General features: G+C 43.1%; 1 protein-coding gene and 1 long non-coding RNA gene across 3 annotated transcripts in view; one reads left to right on the top strand and one right to left on the bottom strand.

Annotated features, from left to right (window-relative positions):
- The first annotated feature begins 1,261 nt into the window (after nt 1-1,261).
- The window catches only part of ZCCHC14 (zinc finger CCHC-type containing 14), a 38,125-nt gene continuing 19,986 nt past the window's right edge, over nt 1,262-19,400 (top strand). Inside the window, exons 1-2 of one of the 2 annotated variants that reach the window (XM_053270617.1) lie at nt 1,262-3,242; nt 8,518-8,641. In XM_053270617.1, coding sequence (XP_053126592.1) covers nt 2,679-3,242; nt 8,518-8,641 — 688 coding nt within the window. In that variant the 5' untranslated portion in view covers nt 1,262-2,678. The remainder of the gene's footprint in view (nt 3,243-8,517; nt 8,642-19,400) is intronic. The other variant, XM_053270619.1, reaches the window with a different exon arrangement.
- On the bottom strand, nt 7,363-18,187 carry LOC128334213 (uncharacterized). The gene is made up of 3 exons (XR_008311216.1): nt 18,126-18,187; nt 8,347-8,395; nt 7,363-7,521 (listed from the first exon to the last, which is right to left on the bottom strand). It is a non-coding gene; the product is annotated as an uncharacterized LOC128334213 (long non-coding RNA).

Raw genomic sequence — 19,400 nt, 5'->3', positions numbered from 1 at the left:
GCAGATAAACCATGCTTTGGAATGTGTCCTCTCTCTCTCTATATGTACAGTTAGGTAATAAGAATCCCAAAGAAACAAGCAGAAAGGACTGGGCATCTCCTCAAATTTTGGTTCACACTTTTTTCTGAAGTAGCATGCATTAATCTTGCCAAGGTTTGGTTGATTAAGTGCCGTCAAGTCGGTGTTGACTCTTAGCAACCACATAGAGAGATTCTCTCCAGCCCTTCCCAAAATTAAAGGCAAAGTTGTGCCATCGAGTTGGTGTCGACTCCTGGCACCCACAGAGCCCTGTGGTTGTTTTTGGTAGAATATAGGAGGGGTTGACCACGGCCATCTCCCACACAGTATGAGATGATGCCTTTCAGCATCTTCCTAGATTGCTGCTGCCCAATAGAGGTGACCGGCAGCCTCTGGCTTGTTAGTCATTTCCTTGCTGCGCCATACTGCAGCATTATTTGCAGTAATGTTGTAGGTGTGATGTTTGTTTTTCTTCTTCTAGCATTTTCAAATTTTAAAAAACCCCAATAATTCAGGGAAGGGCTTTTTTTGTTTTTATTACAGTGTTCATTTAATCTGAGAGCATTTGTTTGCCACCTTAAAGATTCCTATTGAAGGCTAGACTTAATGTGTCTGTGGGGGTGATGTTTAAGATATGTAAACAATACATAAACAGATTATCCACTCCTGGGGCTCTCCAAGGAGCCAACATCAGCCGGCATAGCACGGAAGCTAGTCAGTGTTGGGTGGTTATTATTATTATCATCATCATCCTCATGGCTGTCCCTTTGTGCCTTTCTCCATATTTGGGTGCAAGGGCACTTTGGACTGCACTGCCCCCCTTTCTTCCTTGGCTTCCTCCAATATTTTCCGTTCTTCTCTCTGCTAAGCTCTCCACCAAGCCCAGCTGGCCCAAGCAGGGCTGCTGCCCCGGTTGCTAGGCAACCAGAACTTCTTCACCCCAACCGCTGCTTTCCCTTTTTCCCCCATCAGGCTTGCCCGGCTCCTCTCCCCGTTGCTAGGCAACCAGCATTCTCTCGCTCTCTCCCGCTCTCTCTTTCCTCCCTCCCAGCGTCCTTTTCCCCTATTGGCCCAGGCGCTTCTCTGTCTGCCGGAGCCACTAGGCAAAGGCAAGCACGTGCCCTATAGGACACACAGAACCAGACATTACGGTCCTTCCACCAATCTCTCTATGCTGCCACGCCTCCTCGGGGCGCGCTCGGGCCAATGGGTGCCCACCGGAGAGAGAGGGGCTTGCGGGGCGTGATTGACAGCCGCGGCTGCCCAGCGGCTCTGGTTCCCGTTAGGTGGGCGGTGGGAAGGGAAGGAGAGACGGAGCGATGAAGGGGAGGGTGGAGAAGCGGAGACCAATCGTGGCGCGTCAGAGCGGGGAGTGGGCGGGGCTGAGAGTGCGAAAGAGACCCGTCCTCCGCCTCCTTGCCCAGCCGGCCGGGACTCTTCACTTCCAGCAGGAGGGATCCCTCCGCCCCTGGAATCGCGCACGCGCATAACGGAGCGGAGGCTGTAGCAGAGTGTGCGCTTCCGCCGTCGCCTCTATTGCCGACCGCGGGGATTATTTGCCGCGCTAGTGGCGGTTAGAACCGGGGCGGGAGGGGGAAAAGGGGGCGGCGGGGGGCGGAGAGCAAGAAGGGCGAAGCAGGAGAGGCGGAGGAAGGAGGGGCGGACGGGCGGCGGCGACGACGACGGGGGCGGGCTCTCCCCTCCGCCCGGCCGGAACGAGGGATGGAGGCAACCGGGCTGAGGCGGGGGGAAGGAGCCGCCCCGTGAGGAGAGGAAAAAGAGGAGAGGAGGAGGAGGAGGAGGAGGCTGGCCCGGGTGGGGGGAGAAGAGGCCTCTGCCTCGCCGCCGCCAAGCAGGGGCCGGAGGGCCCCCCCCGCTGCCCCCCCTTCCCTCCCAGCCCGGTTTCTGAGGGGAGCCCCCCTCCCCAATAAAAGGAGGTGAGGATTCACACGGGGGTCTGTGCCCCTCCCCCCAGGGGGCTCTCTTCCCCCCTCCAATCAGAGCCCTTCCCCCATCCTCAGCCGCCCCTTCCCGGGGCTCTGTGCCCCTCCCCCACATCCTCCTAGCCCCCCTCCCGGTCGGGACCCTGTGCTGTGCTCTTCCCACACCCCCAGAGTGCTCCCCCCTTCATTTTCTGCTTTGGGGGTCTTTTGAGCTCTCTTCCTCCCCCTCACCCCAAAGATAACTTGGTTTTCAGTTTCTCCCTCCTTTTAGTAGCCCTTGCCGGGAGCTCTGCAGTCGTACCCCCTAACCCCCCCCCCAATTTTCAGGTCATTGCCCTTCAATAATTTGATTGCTCTTCCCCCCCGCCACCCGCTCTTTAGCGCTTTGTGCTTTTCTTCTCCTCTTCTCCATCCCCCCAGTGCTTGTGTGTCTCCCACTTTTGTGGGTGGTGATGGTGGGGAGGCCTCTGTAGTGAGCTCCAAGTTTGTATGCCCTCAGGAGACCTTTGCTTGAGCTACTCCTTTATTATTGTTGTTTAAAAGCTCCTTGAGGCTAGGCCCTAACACCTGGGTATCTCTGGGGACCCATCACGTTCTTGTTGGCTGGTATTTGTGGGTGTATTTCTTCCCTACTCCTGTGGAACACAGTGGTCTTCGTGGTTGTTGCCCTCTACCCTGGGGGTGGTTCTGCTGCCTTGGGTGGCAGTAACTAGCAGCATGGTAGAGAAGCGGTGCCCACGGCTACAGAGAGAGAACGTGTACCGCTGGTTCTCTGAGCTGCCCTCTCCTCAACGGGTGGAGTTCCTCTGTGGCCTGCTGGACCTGTGCATCCCGCTGGAGTTGCGCTTCCTAGGTGCCTGCCTAGAGGACCTCGCCCGTAAGGACTACCACTCGCTGCGGGATTTGGAAATCAAGGCCAATAACCCGGCTGACCTGGGCAGCCTCACCAACCTGACGGATGAGGTGGTACGCAGCAAACTGTTAGTCTCCCTGGCGCTCCTGGGCTCATCCCACCGGGAAGCGGCGGGGGTCCTTTTCCGCACTCTCACCCACATTGACTCCGTCATCCACAACTATGGACTGCAGCTCAATGAAGGCCGGACTGGGGATGAGTTTTTGCTGCTCTTCACCATGGCCTCCAACCACCCTGCCTTCAGCTTTCATCAAAAGCAGGTCTTGAGGCAGGAGCTCACCAAGATCCAAAACATCATAGCCAGTACCAGCAAGAACCCCAACACTCCCACCGCTAGCACCATGGGAACATGTCCTGGTTGCCACAAGGTGGGTATCATATTAGTAGACTGTTCCTTCAGGACAAGGACAACGTCCTTAGTCAGGATTCTGCCCTGCTCTGGGGTGGGGTGGGGTGTCAGCCTGTTAGGAATTTGATGGGAAAGAGTTCCTTGTGGCTGTGATTCACAGCAAATGACAGTTAGCTATGTCAAGTCCACCTTTCTCCCTATCCCATCTCTTTCGCCTTCTCATTTGGCGCTGCCTGAAACTTCCTCTTCTTGCATGTGTGCATCCACTGCCTCCTGTTGTGGAAGCACAGAGAGAAGGAAGAAAGAAGAAAGGGGGTTGACAACCTGGGAAGTGGTTGGGCTGTTCTCCTTAGGGGGCAGGGTTTGGCTTGGGAGCCTTCAATTATTGATCCCCTTTCCAATGTTCAGTGCTAACATTCCAAGTATTCAAAACAACAGCTATTTGAGTGCCTCACTGGATGTTTTGGGTGAAGCTTAACATTGGGGCTGCTAACATCTAGCCTTGAAAAGTGGGTCTGCTCCTCAATATTCAACAGGTATAGCTTTGCCTGTCACTGAAGCACTGAGAAGGTAGAAGTTGCTGCTCCTAAACCTATTCCTGCTGTTTCCTGATTACAGACATGGGCATCCCCTTTAAACAGTAATATGTTTTGGGAGTTCTGTACCCTGCAATTGGAAACCGCTTATCAATGGGTTGCAAGTGAAGCAGTGGCTACATTGTGGCATGCATAACTGTTGTGGCCACTCTTGAGAGGAGCTTGGACTGAGGGAACAGTTTCTACTTAGGTTGGACTGAAACTTCCGAGGCAGAGGCCTAAGCCTTTGTTTTGCACAGAGTAACTGAGCAATCCCACTGAAGGTATTAGGGACTTGAGTGCAAAGGCTGGCATGGAGCAAATGGAGCTGCAAATTTGTATTGTTTGCATGTATCTGCCTGATGGTGATTGACTTCTGTTTCTGTTTCATTTAGCTGTAAAAGCAATGAAGCTCCTAACTGTATTTGAACATAGTTTATCCAGATGACTGAGTGAAATCTATATGACTTGGATCTGTTAAAGTGAAGCTACAGGTTGGGGTTGTTTCCTGCAGGTATCCTTAGTAGTGTTGCTGCCTTACATCCCAAAATGTTAAATTACTGTGGAGTTCTGGTCCATGTGTACTTTGACTCTCATGCTTTTCTTTCTTGTGTCAAAATATCTGGGACCAAGAGTTGAGATTAGTAGCTTTTAAACTACAGCTAAAAGTGTCAATGGACATTCTTCAAGAGAGGTATAATTAGAGAAGGGACTTAACTCTGTTTCTATTCTTCAGAGGTAGCTCAAAACAAGGAATAATTCCTCTTGGCTTAGTATTAGTCCAGGGGAAATTGCATTGGAAGTGCTGAATATATAGAATTTTAAAGCTTTCCAGGCTCTACCCTTTGAGGCTTTAGTTGTTCAGATTAAATTCTGGTTCCAGGAGTCTCCTGCAGTTTAGGCCATTCAGAGACTGATAGTCTGTCAGTGGGTGGCATCCAGATGTTTTTTGCAGCAGTGCTCCATCAACAGAAGCTCCTTCTGTAACTGGATGAATAGTTGCGCTCCATTGGGAATCTTCTGCTTGATGGGAGTTGAGATTTACTTTGCTGGAGTACTGATTTTCCAATATGTGCAGAGAGACTATATCAAAACAGCCAAGCAACTAGTATTGGTGACTCTTGATGTCTTCAGTTATCAGTACATATCATATTCTTATGTGTTAAAACAAACCCAGAAACCCAAATTTATCTTTACTGAATGGTTGATTTGCACATACTGTATTCAGTCATTTATTAAGTTATGTCATGGCTAAGTCCCATTGAAATCAATGAGATTTAAGTTATTTCTGACTAACTTGTCCCATTGATTTCAGTGATACTTAGTCATGACTAACTTTTAGTCAGTCTGGGACCCTTTGTGTTCCAAAGAGGAAAACTTCATCTTTTAAAACCATCTTCTTGAAATCAAAATACCAGTAGCTAGTTTAAATGTTTTCCTTTTTAAATAAGTGATATATTGGCTTAAATCTGTAGCAACTTTCTCAAAATGGCCCCATTTAAATGGCACAACTAGACTTCAAGTGCTGTTAGATGTGAGGGCTTCTGGGCACCCTACTTATAGGTGACTGAATGCTGCCTCAATCTTTTTTTGTTTGAAAATCTTTATTACTTGTGTACACATATACAGATGCACACACCCCTTGTGCTTGAAGCAAGCACAGCCAGATAGGAAATGAAATGTATTTCATGCCATAGTTGGGACTTGCAGGAGCGGCCAGAATGTGTACTGGGATAAACTGTAGGCTTAGAAAGGGGAATCCCCAAACTGAGAGCTGTGGAATCTTTGAACAAAGAGCTTCCTTTTGGCATTCCGTAGGATTGAGAAGACAAAAGATGTGGTTTTTCTTTAACTTGTACTGGTATTAGTAACATGATTGCATACTACTACAACAGGTACAAGAAGAATGAACACAAAATATTTCATGGCAAACAGAGTCTTCTGAACCACAACTTAGAAAGCTAGTAGTGGTTTAATCCACATTACTGTAACTCTGTTGATTAAAAAAAATACGGTATCTATACTCTGCTTATCACATCACCTTCTTCACAGCAACTCTCATCCCTTTACACACCTTCTCTTTAAGTAGAAGGTTCATTTCATTTTTTCCATTCCATAGCACAGCCACCTTCTGTTTAGATATAGCAATAGCAATAGCAATAGCACTTACATTTATATACCGCTCTATAGCCGGAGCTCTCTAAGCGGTTTACAATGATTTAGCATATTGCCCCCAACATTCTGGGTACTCATTTTACCGACCTCGGAAGGATGGAAGGCTGAGTCAACCTTGAGCCCCTGGTCAGGATCGAACTTGTAACCTTCTGGTTACAGGGCGGCAGTTTTACCACTGCGCCACCAGGGGTAAATAGATATTGGGTAAATATTCAAGTGGCTTGCTATGTTAATACATTCAGAGTTTGTCGGGGGGAAATTTGAGTTGCTAAAATAAAGAGGAAATATGAGGAAATGTGTTCATCAAATTAGTTAAAAATAGCAATAAGGGAATATAGGAAAATACTGAATATGGAGATAATTGCTGTGCATTATTCCAGAGTATAGTCTTGCACAAAGAATATATTTTCAGTACAGGTGTCAGTGTTCCTGGTCCATTAACCATGCAGAGTATGCATTCTCTCCATCCCTCCTCTCTCCTGGGTGAATTCTACCCTGATTTCCATTGTTTGGTTTAACTATGGTTTTATCTGCATTAGTGTTAACCATGGTTGATACATAATGCATTCCCTCATCACTAGAGTTTACAAACCCACTTCTGGCCAAGATTTCATGATTTTGCCCTGGTTAAGAGAAGAAATCAGCTTAGCATTAATCATAGTTGGTGCCAAAACAGGCATAAGGCAAACCATGAAAGATGTGGAAGGGGGGATTTGCACTGGACCTAAAAAAGATGTACTTGTTTGAAAATATTATCCTCCTATAACTCACAAACTCCAGTTAAAGCTGCTGGTATCTTATGACTAGTGTGGGTGCTGCAAAGTTGTTTTGTTTTTAATCCACTGGCATAGTTTTCACCTGTGTTTGTGATGTATTGATTCCCATTTCTACCTGTCTCAGCTTCTTGAATAACTTGATATCATTTGCAAGGTGTGCTGTTTTCACAGTTAATCTCCAGTAAACAAATGTTAAATTTCAAGAGCCCTCTGGAGTACCATTTTCTTTGTCAGCTTCTAATCTTTGATTTCTTAAGGGTTTTTTTTGTTTTTGTTTACCTTTGTGCTAAGTGTCTGTGACAAGCCTTTATCCCAATTGCCCTTGTAGCCTAGTCTTAGATTTGTTAAGCTACATGTGTCTGCCCAGCACATGTAAAGCAAAGTCCCTCTTTATGACTTTTATTTTTAAAAAACCACACCAGATTCTGTCAATTACAGCATTGGGTTACGGACTCCAACATAAAATCCACCAATGGTGGTTGTGAGATAAACATTGTTTCATGTCCTCAGTTAAAGTAAGCCACTGAAACACTGGCGACTGTTTCTCTGTGGAGGTGATGCCTGGAGGGTGATGCCTGGAGGCTGTAGGGAAAATGCATTTTACATAAGGGGCATAGTTGCATGTGAGAGAGAGAGCTAGAGAGATAGTCAAGGACCAGTCTTGGGCATCTTCTCAGGAAAGCAGTGGATGGCCATGTCAAACACTGTCTTGAGACAAGTGCTTCTGTGGCTCAGGAGGAAAGATGAAAGACTTGATACAGCATGGTAGCTTCTGGGCAGGAAAAAGGAGAATGGTAAGTACTATAGTCCTCTGCCTTTGGAGGCAAACGTGGGTGAATGCGTCACAACTGCTTGTTAGGACCTTGGGGCTAGACTTTGTTAAAGGAGAACAGGCAAGCTAAAGATGCCAGCAGGGACTAGGTGGCTCCCCCTGGGTGTGATATGCCATGGCTAAAAGCAGGGGCAAAAGGAAGTACTACTGGATTCTTTGTGGAATGTTGAATTGTTTTGTAAGGCATTTCACAATTGTGAAATGTGTTCCATTGTGTTCTGTAACTTTAGGGAGGGGAATGGCCTTGGGAAGACACAACTGATGCTACTCTTACACCACTGTGTGTGTGTTCCTACTAAAGAATCTGAACCATATGTTGCATCAGAGGATATGGGGTTCAGTGTAAAAGTTCTTGGGAAGTAGTAGCAAGCCCCAATCAAAACAAGATTAGTCATAGTAAGTGCTGCATTTGGAACCAATCATCCCTTTTTAATTACATGTGTTTGATAAGATAAGAGTGTGTTTGATAGGAGTGAGCTGGTATGCTAGTTGAACTGGTGATCACTGTGAAATGAGAGCAAACTTAATATCTTCCAGACAGAAAGGAAGGTTGACGAATGGTAAAATTTGATATAATACAGATGTGAACCAGACTTCAGCATACTCAGTTTGCAGTACAGGTTGTGTACTGTATATTGGCTTGGTTCACATGTAATGCCAAATCATGATTTATTTATTTGGCAGTTTTATACGGTCAAAAACATGTTTCATGGCAGTTGAATTTAGCATGGCAGTTTAACCGAGCCGTTTAGTGTAATACTGTACCTAGTTGATCTTTATGGGTACAAGATCACATTCTCTCCCATCAAAGGAACTGTAAAGAGGAAATGTATTCAAATGAGTACTTTTGAATGGCTTATTCTTTCTAGGAGATGCTAAGAAAATTCTGAGCTGAAGAAGTAAAACTGACTAATTTGCTTGCTTTTTCCTCCCCAGGTCACTCCAAGATCTGAGACCCCTATAAACAGCATTGGTAACAGTTTAGAAAATGCACTACATACATCAGCACATTCCATTGAGGAGTCATTGCCCAAAAGGCCTTCAGGGAAACACTCCAAAGGTGCATCTCTAGGTTTTGTATAATAATCTTATTTTTTGAGAAAAAGTGATTTATTTCTGAATGACCTAAAAAATTAATGATTGATTGTAGTTGGGAGAGAAAAATGTCATTTATAGTATTGATCACTAAATGCAAGAGAAATGATAAAAGCTGTTTAAAGGGAAATGTGCATAAATTACGCTAGACAAGCTAGCAATGTTCAGGTGTCTTTTCCATTTCTGAACTCCTGTCTCCAATAGCAACTAGGCATTCAGCAGATTCTATGCTAGGCTGATGTTTCCTGGAAGAAATTCTAGTCTTGAATTGTGTGTGTTTCAGACCTAGCTGGTGAAGTTGCAACAATTAGAAGCACATATAAGATTTATACTAAAATGTCTGTTTATCTATAAAGGCTCCTGGGAACTCAAAAGTAAAATTTCACTTTTTTGGTCTATTTTGGTTTTGCTAAAAATAGGATGTGCTTCAACTTCATCTACTGACAGTCCATGGAGAAGATGCATTTCCCCCCTTTACTGTGTTCCCATCTGTCTTGTTGAATCTCCATATTATTACTAGTCACAGGGACAAAAAATGAATTGCTTTTGTTCTATGATTCTATAACTATGCAGTGATTAAAGTAGCAGTTGCACCCAGACTCTCTGGTTAACCAAGAGAAGCAGCAATACTTTGTCATATTAATAGCAGGTGTGACTTTTCCATGGATCTCTCTTGCGTTCCTCCTTATGCCCTCAGAAGATACAAACTGCAACTATTTAGTCAGTGACTAAGGCAAGCAAAACATTTGAGTGAGGTGTTATGCCTGCAGCTACAAATCTGCCTTCAGTAGTTCCATTTCATGTAAAGTAGAGTTACAACCAGGTCTTATTCCTCTGCTTTAGTTGCCGCTACAGCACAAGAAGAGACTTGCATAGCAACTGCTAAGCTGACATCCTGTCTTGGGCAAGTAGGGCAGAGCTCTGTTTTGAATTTTCAGTGCCTGAATGAGTTTGTACTTTAAACAACCCCAAGCTGCTTTCCTGTGCATGTCAGTCTAGTCGTACTTCTGCTGTAACTAGAAAATGTCCCAGTCCTTGGATTCCCATCTTCAAGATGACATGCTTCATGCTTTCCTTATAGACTGATACTTCCAGTGTATATGCATCTGTTTAGGGTTAGTCTCTTCGGCTTGGATTTATTTATTTATTTGATTTACACTCCTTCCAAAAATGGCATTGAAACGCTAGAATGTGCTATGCTGTCTTATAGTTTTAAAACAGCAGTCCACAAAAGCCATTCAATAACCTCTTAGAACGTTTCAATATTCGCCCCCAAATAAGAAACTTTGTGCAGAATCGAATTAAAATAACTTGCCTTCATATTTGTGACACGGCTGGTGGGGATGTGCACCGAATTGCTTCAGTGCACAACCAAGGGCGGTGAGGAGTTACCTTAAGAGGAAGCGGGCAGGTCCTACCTGTCTGTCCTTGAAGCCCCCGCTGCAGCGCTGTTTAAGCAGAAAAACCTCAGTGCAAGTGGCAGCTTGTGCCGCTTGCTCCTTTAAAATGCCACGGCGGTGGGATGCGTCCTCTGGCCATTTACGTGCCAATGTTGTGCGAGGGATGCTGGAGGATGCATCCCATCACTGCCGTGTGGCGTTTTAAAGGGGCAAGCGGCACAAGCTGCCACTTACACTGAGGCATTTCTGTTTAAACAGTGCCGCGGTGGGAGCTTGGACGGGCAGGTGGTAGTATTATTATTATTATTACATTTATATCCCACTCTTCCTCCAAGGAGCCCAGAGTGGTGTATTACATACTTAAGTTTCTCTTTCACAACAACCCTGTGAAGTAGGCTAGGCTGAGAGAGAAGTGACTGGCCCAGAGTCTACCTGCCTCCTCTTAAGGGAACTGCTTGCCCTGTGCCGAAACGTTCCAGTGCCAGGGAGCCAAAGCGTTTTGGCACCTCTCCAAAGTGGTGCCGAAGCGCTTCAGGCTCATCCTTAACAGCTGGTGCTTTGTAATGGAAAATATTAAACAATCTTTACTGTAGGCACAGCTTTCCTTGTAAATACTATCTGATGACATTGGCAGACATCCTGACTAAACTTACTCAAGAAAGTCCCATTGAAATTAAAAGGACGTTAGAAATGACTTTTAATTGTCATATCATGGGATGTCTGCCATGGTCTATGAATTCTGTTTTTGAAAGGTTTTTTTAATAGCTTTGACCATATTAAATGACCCCAAGAATCTGTAATGAAGTTCTGTCATTTTCTGTCCGTGGGAAATCATGCTAATTCTCAGAAGAGTTGAAAATAGTCTCTTCATATTCATGGAAACTCATGTCCAGATCAAAATTGGAATTGGTCCCTGAAAATAAAGCAGTGAATGGTCAGTCTAGTCTGAGATCTTTACATTTAAAACAGTAAACAAAAATTCATTGGTTCTGTATTTGAAAAACTGTAGAAATTCTTCCTATTGGGGAAGCAAAGCTGAGATTGTCTCTAAATATGAAGTTGAAAACAAAAATGATTCGTGCTTCACTTGTGTGAACAACATGAGATGAGCACCAAGTAGTATTGCACTCTGTATGTAGAATGTCTCTTTAACACTGCACCAGATGCGGTCTTGACCACAGCATATTTTCCAAAAGCATAGTGTGGGATAAAGTACATTAAACCAGATGTTGAAATGATTCAGCTTTCAATAGGCCTGTACGGTAAGATGTAAAACGTTAAAGCCAACGCTATTCTTACCTTGTTGCATTTTCTTCTGAAATAATTCTTTTCCCCCTCACATGGGTAGGAACGTGCAGTGGTTATGCAATCATAGGGAAATTATTCCGATCATGTTCTCATGGCAAAACAGAGACTTGTGATTGTTATGTGAGCTCATGAACATGGATTGCTCTCCACTTGAATCTTTAGCAAACTTTAAAATATATTAGTTTACAGAAGTCTTTTATTATAAAGCACAGGATACAGAACCAATCTAAGTTTCACTTAGGTTATTTTCCTGCACTGGCTGTTTGCATCTTGGAAGAGTAAGGTGTCTTGACAGTTTTCTCAATTTTAAAATTTATTCTTTGCTACTGTTACCAATCATTTAACAGACAGTATCTCTCTTGTTCTCCCATATGAATGTTTTGCATGTATAGGCATGGGTTTCCATACAAGGGTAGCTTAAAGAGAAGCCTGAACAACTTGTGTTAAAGATAAATGAAGGTAAAATGAAAGCAGTAGAATAACATGATGCAGAATCACTTGTATGTGGAGGGAAGTGAAAGCTTGTTTTTTATGTGAGTTTGGAGACCATGGCTCCTCCAGTCTAGTGGAAAATATTCACTTAAATGCAGTTGAAGTCATGTGAGAATAATATTAATGCAAGAACTGGAAAGCATCTACACAGTTTACTGTATACTGCTTCCCATTCAAGATTCATTCTGTTTAGCTAGTTCATTATCAGTAGTCACTTGCTATATAGTGCTAAAATGTGAAGAAATCTTGGGTGCTACTGAGGATATTTCAGACTGCTCAAAAACTAGCACCTGCATTAGGCAGACCTTGGCCTGAGAGGGCTATAACCCATTAAGGCAGACAACCATATAAAAGATCCATGAATCAGCAGTGCAATTGTGAAGGCCTAGTGTGAGTAGAAAACATAGCAATGTGATTAGAAAGGACATTTGGTTCTGGCTAAGGAAGTGAAGCAAGAAAAAATTCCAAATACTTTAGAAACTTGAATTGTGGAGGCAAAAGAAACTATGCAAATTTTGTATGTGTAAGTAAGCATATTAGTGTATTCTATTTTGATAGCAAAATGTGGATTTTATGTGTATCATGCAGCTCTGTTTGTAGCAGTGTTTTAAATGTGGGATAAAGTTCATTGTTGGCCCTGAACTCTCTTGTTAAATCTATGGCAGCATGTTTAGTGATTCAAATGGGTTATTTTTGTAGTATACTTCTGAAGTGCTTGTGTACCTGTAATACATAAGTTCTGCTGTTCTTAATAAGGTTGTTACCTCTCATGAGTCTGCATGGCACAGGCAGGTTATAAATTTAAGCCTTTAAAAAAACCAACTCCTCTGCTTTAGGAGTATGGGGTCAAAATAGAACAGTAGAGGTCAAATGCCAAGTCAGTCAAGGAGGAGCCAACAATCCTTGTACTTGTTCTCCTGAGAAGGCTTCTGAAGTGAAACCAGCCACCATGTGTCATGGGCTGTAGAAAGCAGCAAAATGACTTGTTTAGCTGTATGGGAATGACTAAGCACTAGTTGTAATTGCCTGTCTAGAATAATCTTTTTAAATGTTTTATCTATAACTTGAATACACATAATTGTTTTCTCTAAATCAAGTAAAAGAAAACCAAGTAGAAAAGGCAGAGTTGCTTCCCTCGCTTCGTTTCTTGTCTTGTGCTCCTTAGGAAGGACCATTGATTTATGGCATTACCTCACTGCATTGAGTGGATCCATTTCACCAGTGTATCATGCCTATGCTATTTTTAACAATAACTTGAAGGAGCAGCACTGATGAAATTACATCATTTACATGCACAGCTGAAAGAAAGTGGTATAAATCACAAAGATACTATCCCGGTGTGACTCTGTTGAACAATTTATGTATGATTTCAAATGGAAGTTTGGGGTGGGGGGGGGGAAGCTTGGTGAGGAAAGGAGGAACATGCTAGCATCTGGAGTGGTTAGGCATCCAAGATAGTTTGTTCTTTTAGACTTTTGGCTATGTGTGGGCGGTTGGGAAGCTAGCTTTATGGGCTAGTAACTTATGTGGGTTAACTTGCAATATATATACACGGGGCTGCAATACCCAGAAAACTTTAAGAAATCTCGTTTCTTTGGACTTTCAGTTATTTTAGCTGTAAACTCTGCCTCAATTTTCTGCCTTTATTTAACCTAGAGCTTTTGTTAAGCACATAATTAGTTTGTGTTCAAGTCAGTTAAAATAAGGATTTTAAGAAAAAATGTAAAGCAATCCTGAAAAGGACAAAATGTTTTAATTTACAAAGATGGTTATCTTTGAAGTATAAACTTTGGTCTTGGTAGCATTTGTTGAAGTCTTGATTATTTTGTTTCAATGCTTAATCTGCCTTTCCCAAATAATCATAGATCACCACACACCTATATAAATATTTCATTGATATAATAATTCCAGTTAAATAGCTCAAATATAATGCAGTTAAATAATAACAATGAACTTTATTTGTTAGCCGCCCCATAACAATTTGTTCTCTGGGCGACTCTCAATAGAAGATTAAAACATACAATAAAAACCCATAGCACATTAAACCATAACAGACAAGAAAATGTTTTTTAAAATGCAAAATACAATACAAAACAACTTTAAAACTCATTTTGGAATTAGTTAAAAATCAGAACAAATCTGAAAACCCAAACTTAAAAACCCATATTTGAAAGGCCTGGGTGAACAAAAGGGACTTTACCTAGCATCTAAAAAAACAAAGTGATGCAGCCAAGTGGACCTCACTGGGGAGGCTATTCCATAAACGGGGTGTAACCACCGAAAAGGCCCTCTCCCTGGTAGCCACCTGCCTCACCTCATTTGGCAGGGGCAGGGCCTCCGAAGAAGATCTTGAGGACCGGGTAGGGTCATATGGGGCAAGGCGCTTTCTCAGGTAACCCGATTCCAAGCCATTTAGGGCTTTAAAGGTTAAAACCAGCGGTTTGAATTGGGCCCGGAAACAGAGTTAAAGGTAGCTTTTTGTACCAGTCCCCCCCAAAAAATCTTCCAACACTTGTCAAAGTGCTTTGGAGGTGTGCCAAGGTGACAGAGCTCCTTAATTCAGTATCCTGTAAGCCTTTGGAGGAGGTGGAGGCTTGCAGGACACTGGGGGTGGGTGGGTATTGCAGTGTTTGACATTTTAAAGTAAAACAGGCTCTTTTTATTTATTTAAAATATTTATACCCCGCCCCTCCAGTACACAGCTGCTCGGGGTGGCTCACAACATTTTGCATTGTGCATGTATGCATACATACTTGGGCAATTAATGAGGACATTGGTTTTGAATTCCAAGGTGTCCAGTGGCATCCCCTGCTTAGTAAACGCTCCTCCAGACCACAGGTGTGCTAATCCAAAGGCATGGTTGCCCAGTCATCTTCTTGTCCTAAGGTGGTGATTTCTGAAGTTTTTGTTTCTGAGAGCAGCTTTAGCCATGGACATTATTCTGCATAAGAGCTTTTTCATACTGCCATCTGATCTCCTGGCTGGGTTGTTTTATCATCAGATAGTTCTCTGAGGCATGCTGTCCCAGCAGCTGCTGATACATTGCAATCCCACTGACATGTTCCCAGGTATGCTACCATATGCTGGCATACTATTGTCTACAACCTCAAATGTTCTGTAACCTCTTCAAATCCTCGGTTGAATTCTGTCAAGTCGCTGTTTTGCAGAGAGTAGACCTGTACGCCAATACTTTTTATTTTAAAAAGCCATATAAAGCAGTAGCTATTGCAGTATCATGTGGCAGTACATACCACAAATTTTGGCCCTGTCTACACAATATGACATGATAAAACGGTTTGTGGAATGTTCCAAATTGTTGCAGGTGATGGTGAGTGGTTGAGTTGGTGTTCGAAAGATCTCCTTCAAAAAAGCCCCTACATATAGAAAACTTGCATGTCAGGGGGATGGCTCAACTAAGTCGCTTCTCGAAGATTGAATCGTTGGCACTTACCTGAAAGCTCATTCTCCTCAGTATGGGCTGTATCCGCAAAGCATTATGGGTTGTCTTGACCACCTGCTCCTAGACAGGGCCAGTCAAAGAGCTTTGTGCCTCACCAGGAGGGAGAGACGATCCCCTCAAGCCTCAGTACATAGCCAGCTCTCTAATGCTCTGAAAGCAAAATGAAATAAGGGTAGGAACAAGTAGTAAAAAACCAGAATAACAACATTCACGAGGGTAAAGAAAATCCCCTCAGGGATATGTCTCAGCACTAATGCAAAACCCTCCAGGGAGCACAGTCCACCCCAGAAAGGGAAACTGTCCGACAGAAAAAGGACAGGAAGAACAAAACCAGACGAACAAAAAGGGTGGGGGCGGATACAACCCATATTTCTCAGGAGAATGACCTTTCAGGTAAGTGCCAACAATTCATTCTTCCTCAGAAGAGGGTTGTATCTGCAAAGCATTATGGGGACCTACCATAAGCCCTATGAAAAACCTGGGCGGGAGCTGTGGAGTCTGGTCTTAGGTAGGGACCACCCTCTGAAGGACTTGCCTGCCAAAGGCTGCATCAGCAGAAGTCCAGTCATGAATCTTGTAATGCCTCATGAAGGTAGATAAGGAGGCCCAGGTGGCGGCTTGACAAATGTTGACCAGGGATGCTAACGTAGAAAGGGCAGCCGATGAAGTGGCACTCCTAGTCGAGTGGGCTGTAATTCAACCTCCTCCTGGTAAGGCACAAAGCTCTTTGTCTGGCCCTGTCTAGGAGCAGGAGGTCGAGACAACTCATAATGCGTTGTGGATACACCCCTCTTCTGAAGGAGAACCCTAGATTTTATATGTTCAGGGAGTTTTTCTCTACCCTGTTTATAACTGCGCCTGCATTATGTTCCTCTGTCTCACCCCATTGTTTTCTAAAATGAAAAGCCTCAACGGTGCTCCTACCCCTTGATTATATTTAGTTGGCATTTCTGTACCTCTTCCAGCTCTTGTGGCCTTCCTAGAGACAGCCAGAACCATATGCAGCTGTAGCCTAGGCTTTGATTTCTATATGTTTGCTGCTTTTGCAGTCAAAGGTGGGGATGTCCTTCTGGATGTTCCCAAGCTGAAAGCTTGAGTTGCCAGTGTTCCTTTTCCTCCACACCCCTTAAATAATGAAGCTGCCTTAAATTCGGTATTCCAAATATAGCTTTCCTATATTTGGAAAGACTATATTTAACTTTCAGGTTGTGAACCAGCCTCTGAACTACTGATGATCATCACACTTTTCCATGGTGCTCTTTTCTTGCTTTATCTGTGTGCTTCTACAGTCATAAAGTCTAAACCAGACCTTTCAACTTGTTTCAGCATTAAGCTCATGCTGTCCAATAAATCTAGGACATTTGCTTAGACCTGAAGTATGAACTCTGATCCTGGAGATTCTTTGATTCCTTTTTTACCCCACCTCTATGTTTCTCTATATGTTCTATAGCTTTAGTGTGTGGTGCACAGAAGGTTAGCATTAGAAGTAATAGCATCTGTCAAATATCTATGTTACGTTGTTGTTCCCCATCTTACCATTAGCACCAAGATAGGACATACAGCATGATTTCTTTAATTCTCACATTTGTTTTGGTAAAAAATATACTACAGTAATTGGTAAAAACTGTTACTTATTTATTGCCCTAAGTGGGCAGTCTGTGCGGTTAACATGAGAGTACTATTATTATATTATCCAAGGAACTCAGTAAGAAACTTCATATCTTTAGCTTCTAGCATCAGAAAATTGTATTTTGAATTAAGCTGTTTTTGTGCAAAAGAAAATTTCTCTGGTTTATATTTTCCTGTCCCAGAGATGAGTCATTCCCCTTTCGAAACAGCCGTTATTATTTCTTCTTCTTCTAACCCTTAATATACTAATAAAGTTCTGGAATACTTATTAAAATGGGGTTTGTGGTTAACTAAAATGCTGACTTCACTACTCTCTGGTCATTGAATTCATGTTTTGATCTTAACTATTTTAAGAACAAAAGGATATGAACTCAAGCTCTTCTAATCTAGATCCTGTTTTTGGAGATGCATTAAAGAATTTTTCACAGTCTGAAAATAAAAGGGATCACATTGGGGAAATGGACAAGGACATAACAGAGGATACAACTAATAAGTATGGAGCTCTCTGTATGCTGCCCACAAGAGTATCCTCCTTAATCTGTAAAACATGAACAATCCTGTATATCCACAATTAATAATTAAATGGCAGCTTTCCTGAGCGTTCCTGTGTATATGCTTCTGTTGAGGTATCATGCTATATCTGTCAGAATCGGATACTCCTTTTTTAGAAGATAAATAATTGTAAAATAATAAACTTGTTGGTCATCATCAAGCTTTCCAAGTTCCTCTTCCTCAAGGCTTTGCAGAGCAGCCATTTTGTACTACAATTCTTTAGACTGTGATGCTTCTACAGCATTCTACTATGGGGTAGCACAGTAGTCCTCTTTGGAAATTGCTGAATACGTGTTTAAGTGAACCTGACTAGAAACCCTCCTGAAATGCAGACAGTAGATAGGACGTGTACTCCGTGTATATGTTCAGCACAGTGTGGAGAACTACATGTGTACACAATTTGTATATGTGTTCGACATAATACGTGAATAGGGCTATTACATGAGCTGTATCTTCTTTTGTGAGGGCTGCACCTTTCTCATGCAGCTCAGGAGGTCTGCAGGACTGTCTGCTTTTTGTACTGAAGGAAGGGGACTCTGGGATTGTGAGAGCCGCCTCAGGGTTTTATAAGGACAGTTGGTGCAATAGATCAAGGGTTACCTCCTCACCTCTACAGCGGCTCACGTGAATGAAAACCTCTTCCTTGTATTCTTGCAGGATCTGGTTTTTCCTTCAAGAATTACTATGCTTGCCCTCAAATGGCTGGCCAGGACTTGCTCTGTTTTTCTGTGATGAGGAAGGATAGTGTCAGCATGGCTTTGATGTATTTCAGTACTAATAAACAAATAATAAAAAGCCCTCCTGCTGTTGTGCTTTACAGCCTGTTTCTAATTCAGTGTGACGGTTGATAATCGCATCTAAGTGTCTAGGTACAAAGGAGTTGGAAGTATATGCATGTCTTTTCAGTGTACAGTGCACATATGTTGACCCCTAGTGCTCTGATGAAGTCAGTCAGATGCTGAAAAGTTTGTGAAGGAGTTAAATTATGCATGTGTCTGCATACAGCACCCCTTCCTCTACTAAAAAGATATGGTTTGTGACTTGATTTCCTGTATATGGAATAGCAGTGATTTTGTTCTAATCCCAGTGCTAACTGGCTTTAACTCTGGCTTCTGAAATGTAAAACAACTATTGTAATCATTTGAGACTTTAAGCCTTTTATTAGGAAATCGTCCATCTGATCTAGGGCAGGGGGAGCCTTATAATGAGAAGCCAAACTCTCCAGAAGAATTCTAGCCACTCTGCTTTGCAACTGTGCTTTTTTCCCTTTGCAAATTCAACCTTAAGTATCTTTCTGAGAACATTGAAAGTAGGACATTGTGTCACTGGAGCACTAAGGTAAGGATTTGGTGTCTGAAACCCTGAGAATTTTTCTACAAGACACTTTTGTTAAATCAGACACTTTATCCTGAGCATACATTATATGATCGTAACAATCCCTTCTATTTTTCAGTTATATGTATACCGTGACTCACATCCAAAGAACTCCTCCTGACACCTCAGGGATCAGCATATGCCCAGCTGAATATTTGACTCCCCCACCAACAGTGAAAAGCAGACTCCCATGTCCTGTTAAAAACTGTTTTTTAATGTGGCTTGGTAGACCACTCAGTGGTAAAATATGCTTACTGGTTAATTGATTGGGTTTATATAATTCATCTCAACTGGTACATTGAGCAGGCACTGGCTATGAATTACTTCAGGCTGATGTTCAGTTGGATTCAAAAGGTGCAACTCATTCTCCTACCCCTAGTATATCTGTTAAGTGACCAGGCATGCTAGGTATCTGACCTAGCTGTCTAATTACTTCTTAATAAGCAAAATTGAGTGCTTTATAGTTGCCACTAAGTGTTCCATGACTGAAGAATATTGGCACAATGGCA

Source organism: Hemicordylus capensis, chromosome 9 (assembly GCF_027244095.1).
Source record: "Hemicordylus capensis ecotype Gifberg chromosome 9, rHemCap1.1.pri, whole genome shotgun sequence".
Lineage (NCBI taxonomy): Eukaryota > Metazoa > Chordata > Lepidosauria > Squamata > Cordylidae > Hemicordylus > Hemicordylus capensis.
This window is presented reverse-complemented; position numbering and strand designations above follow the sequence as displayed.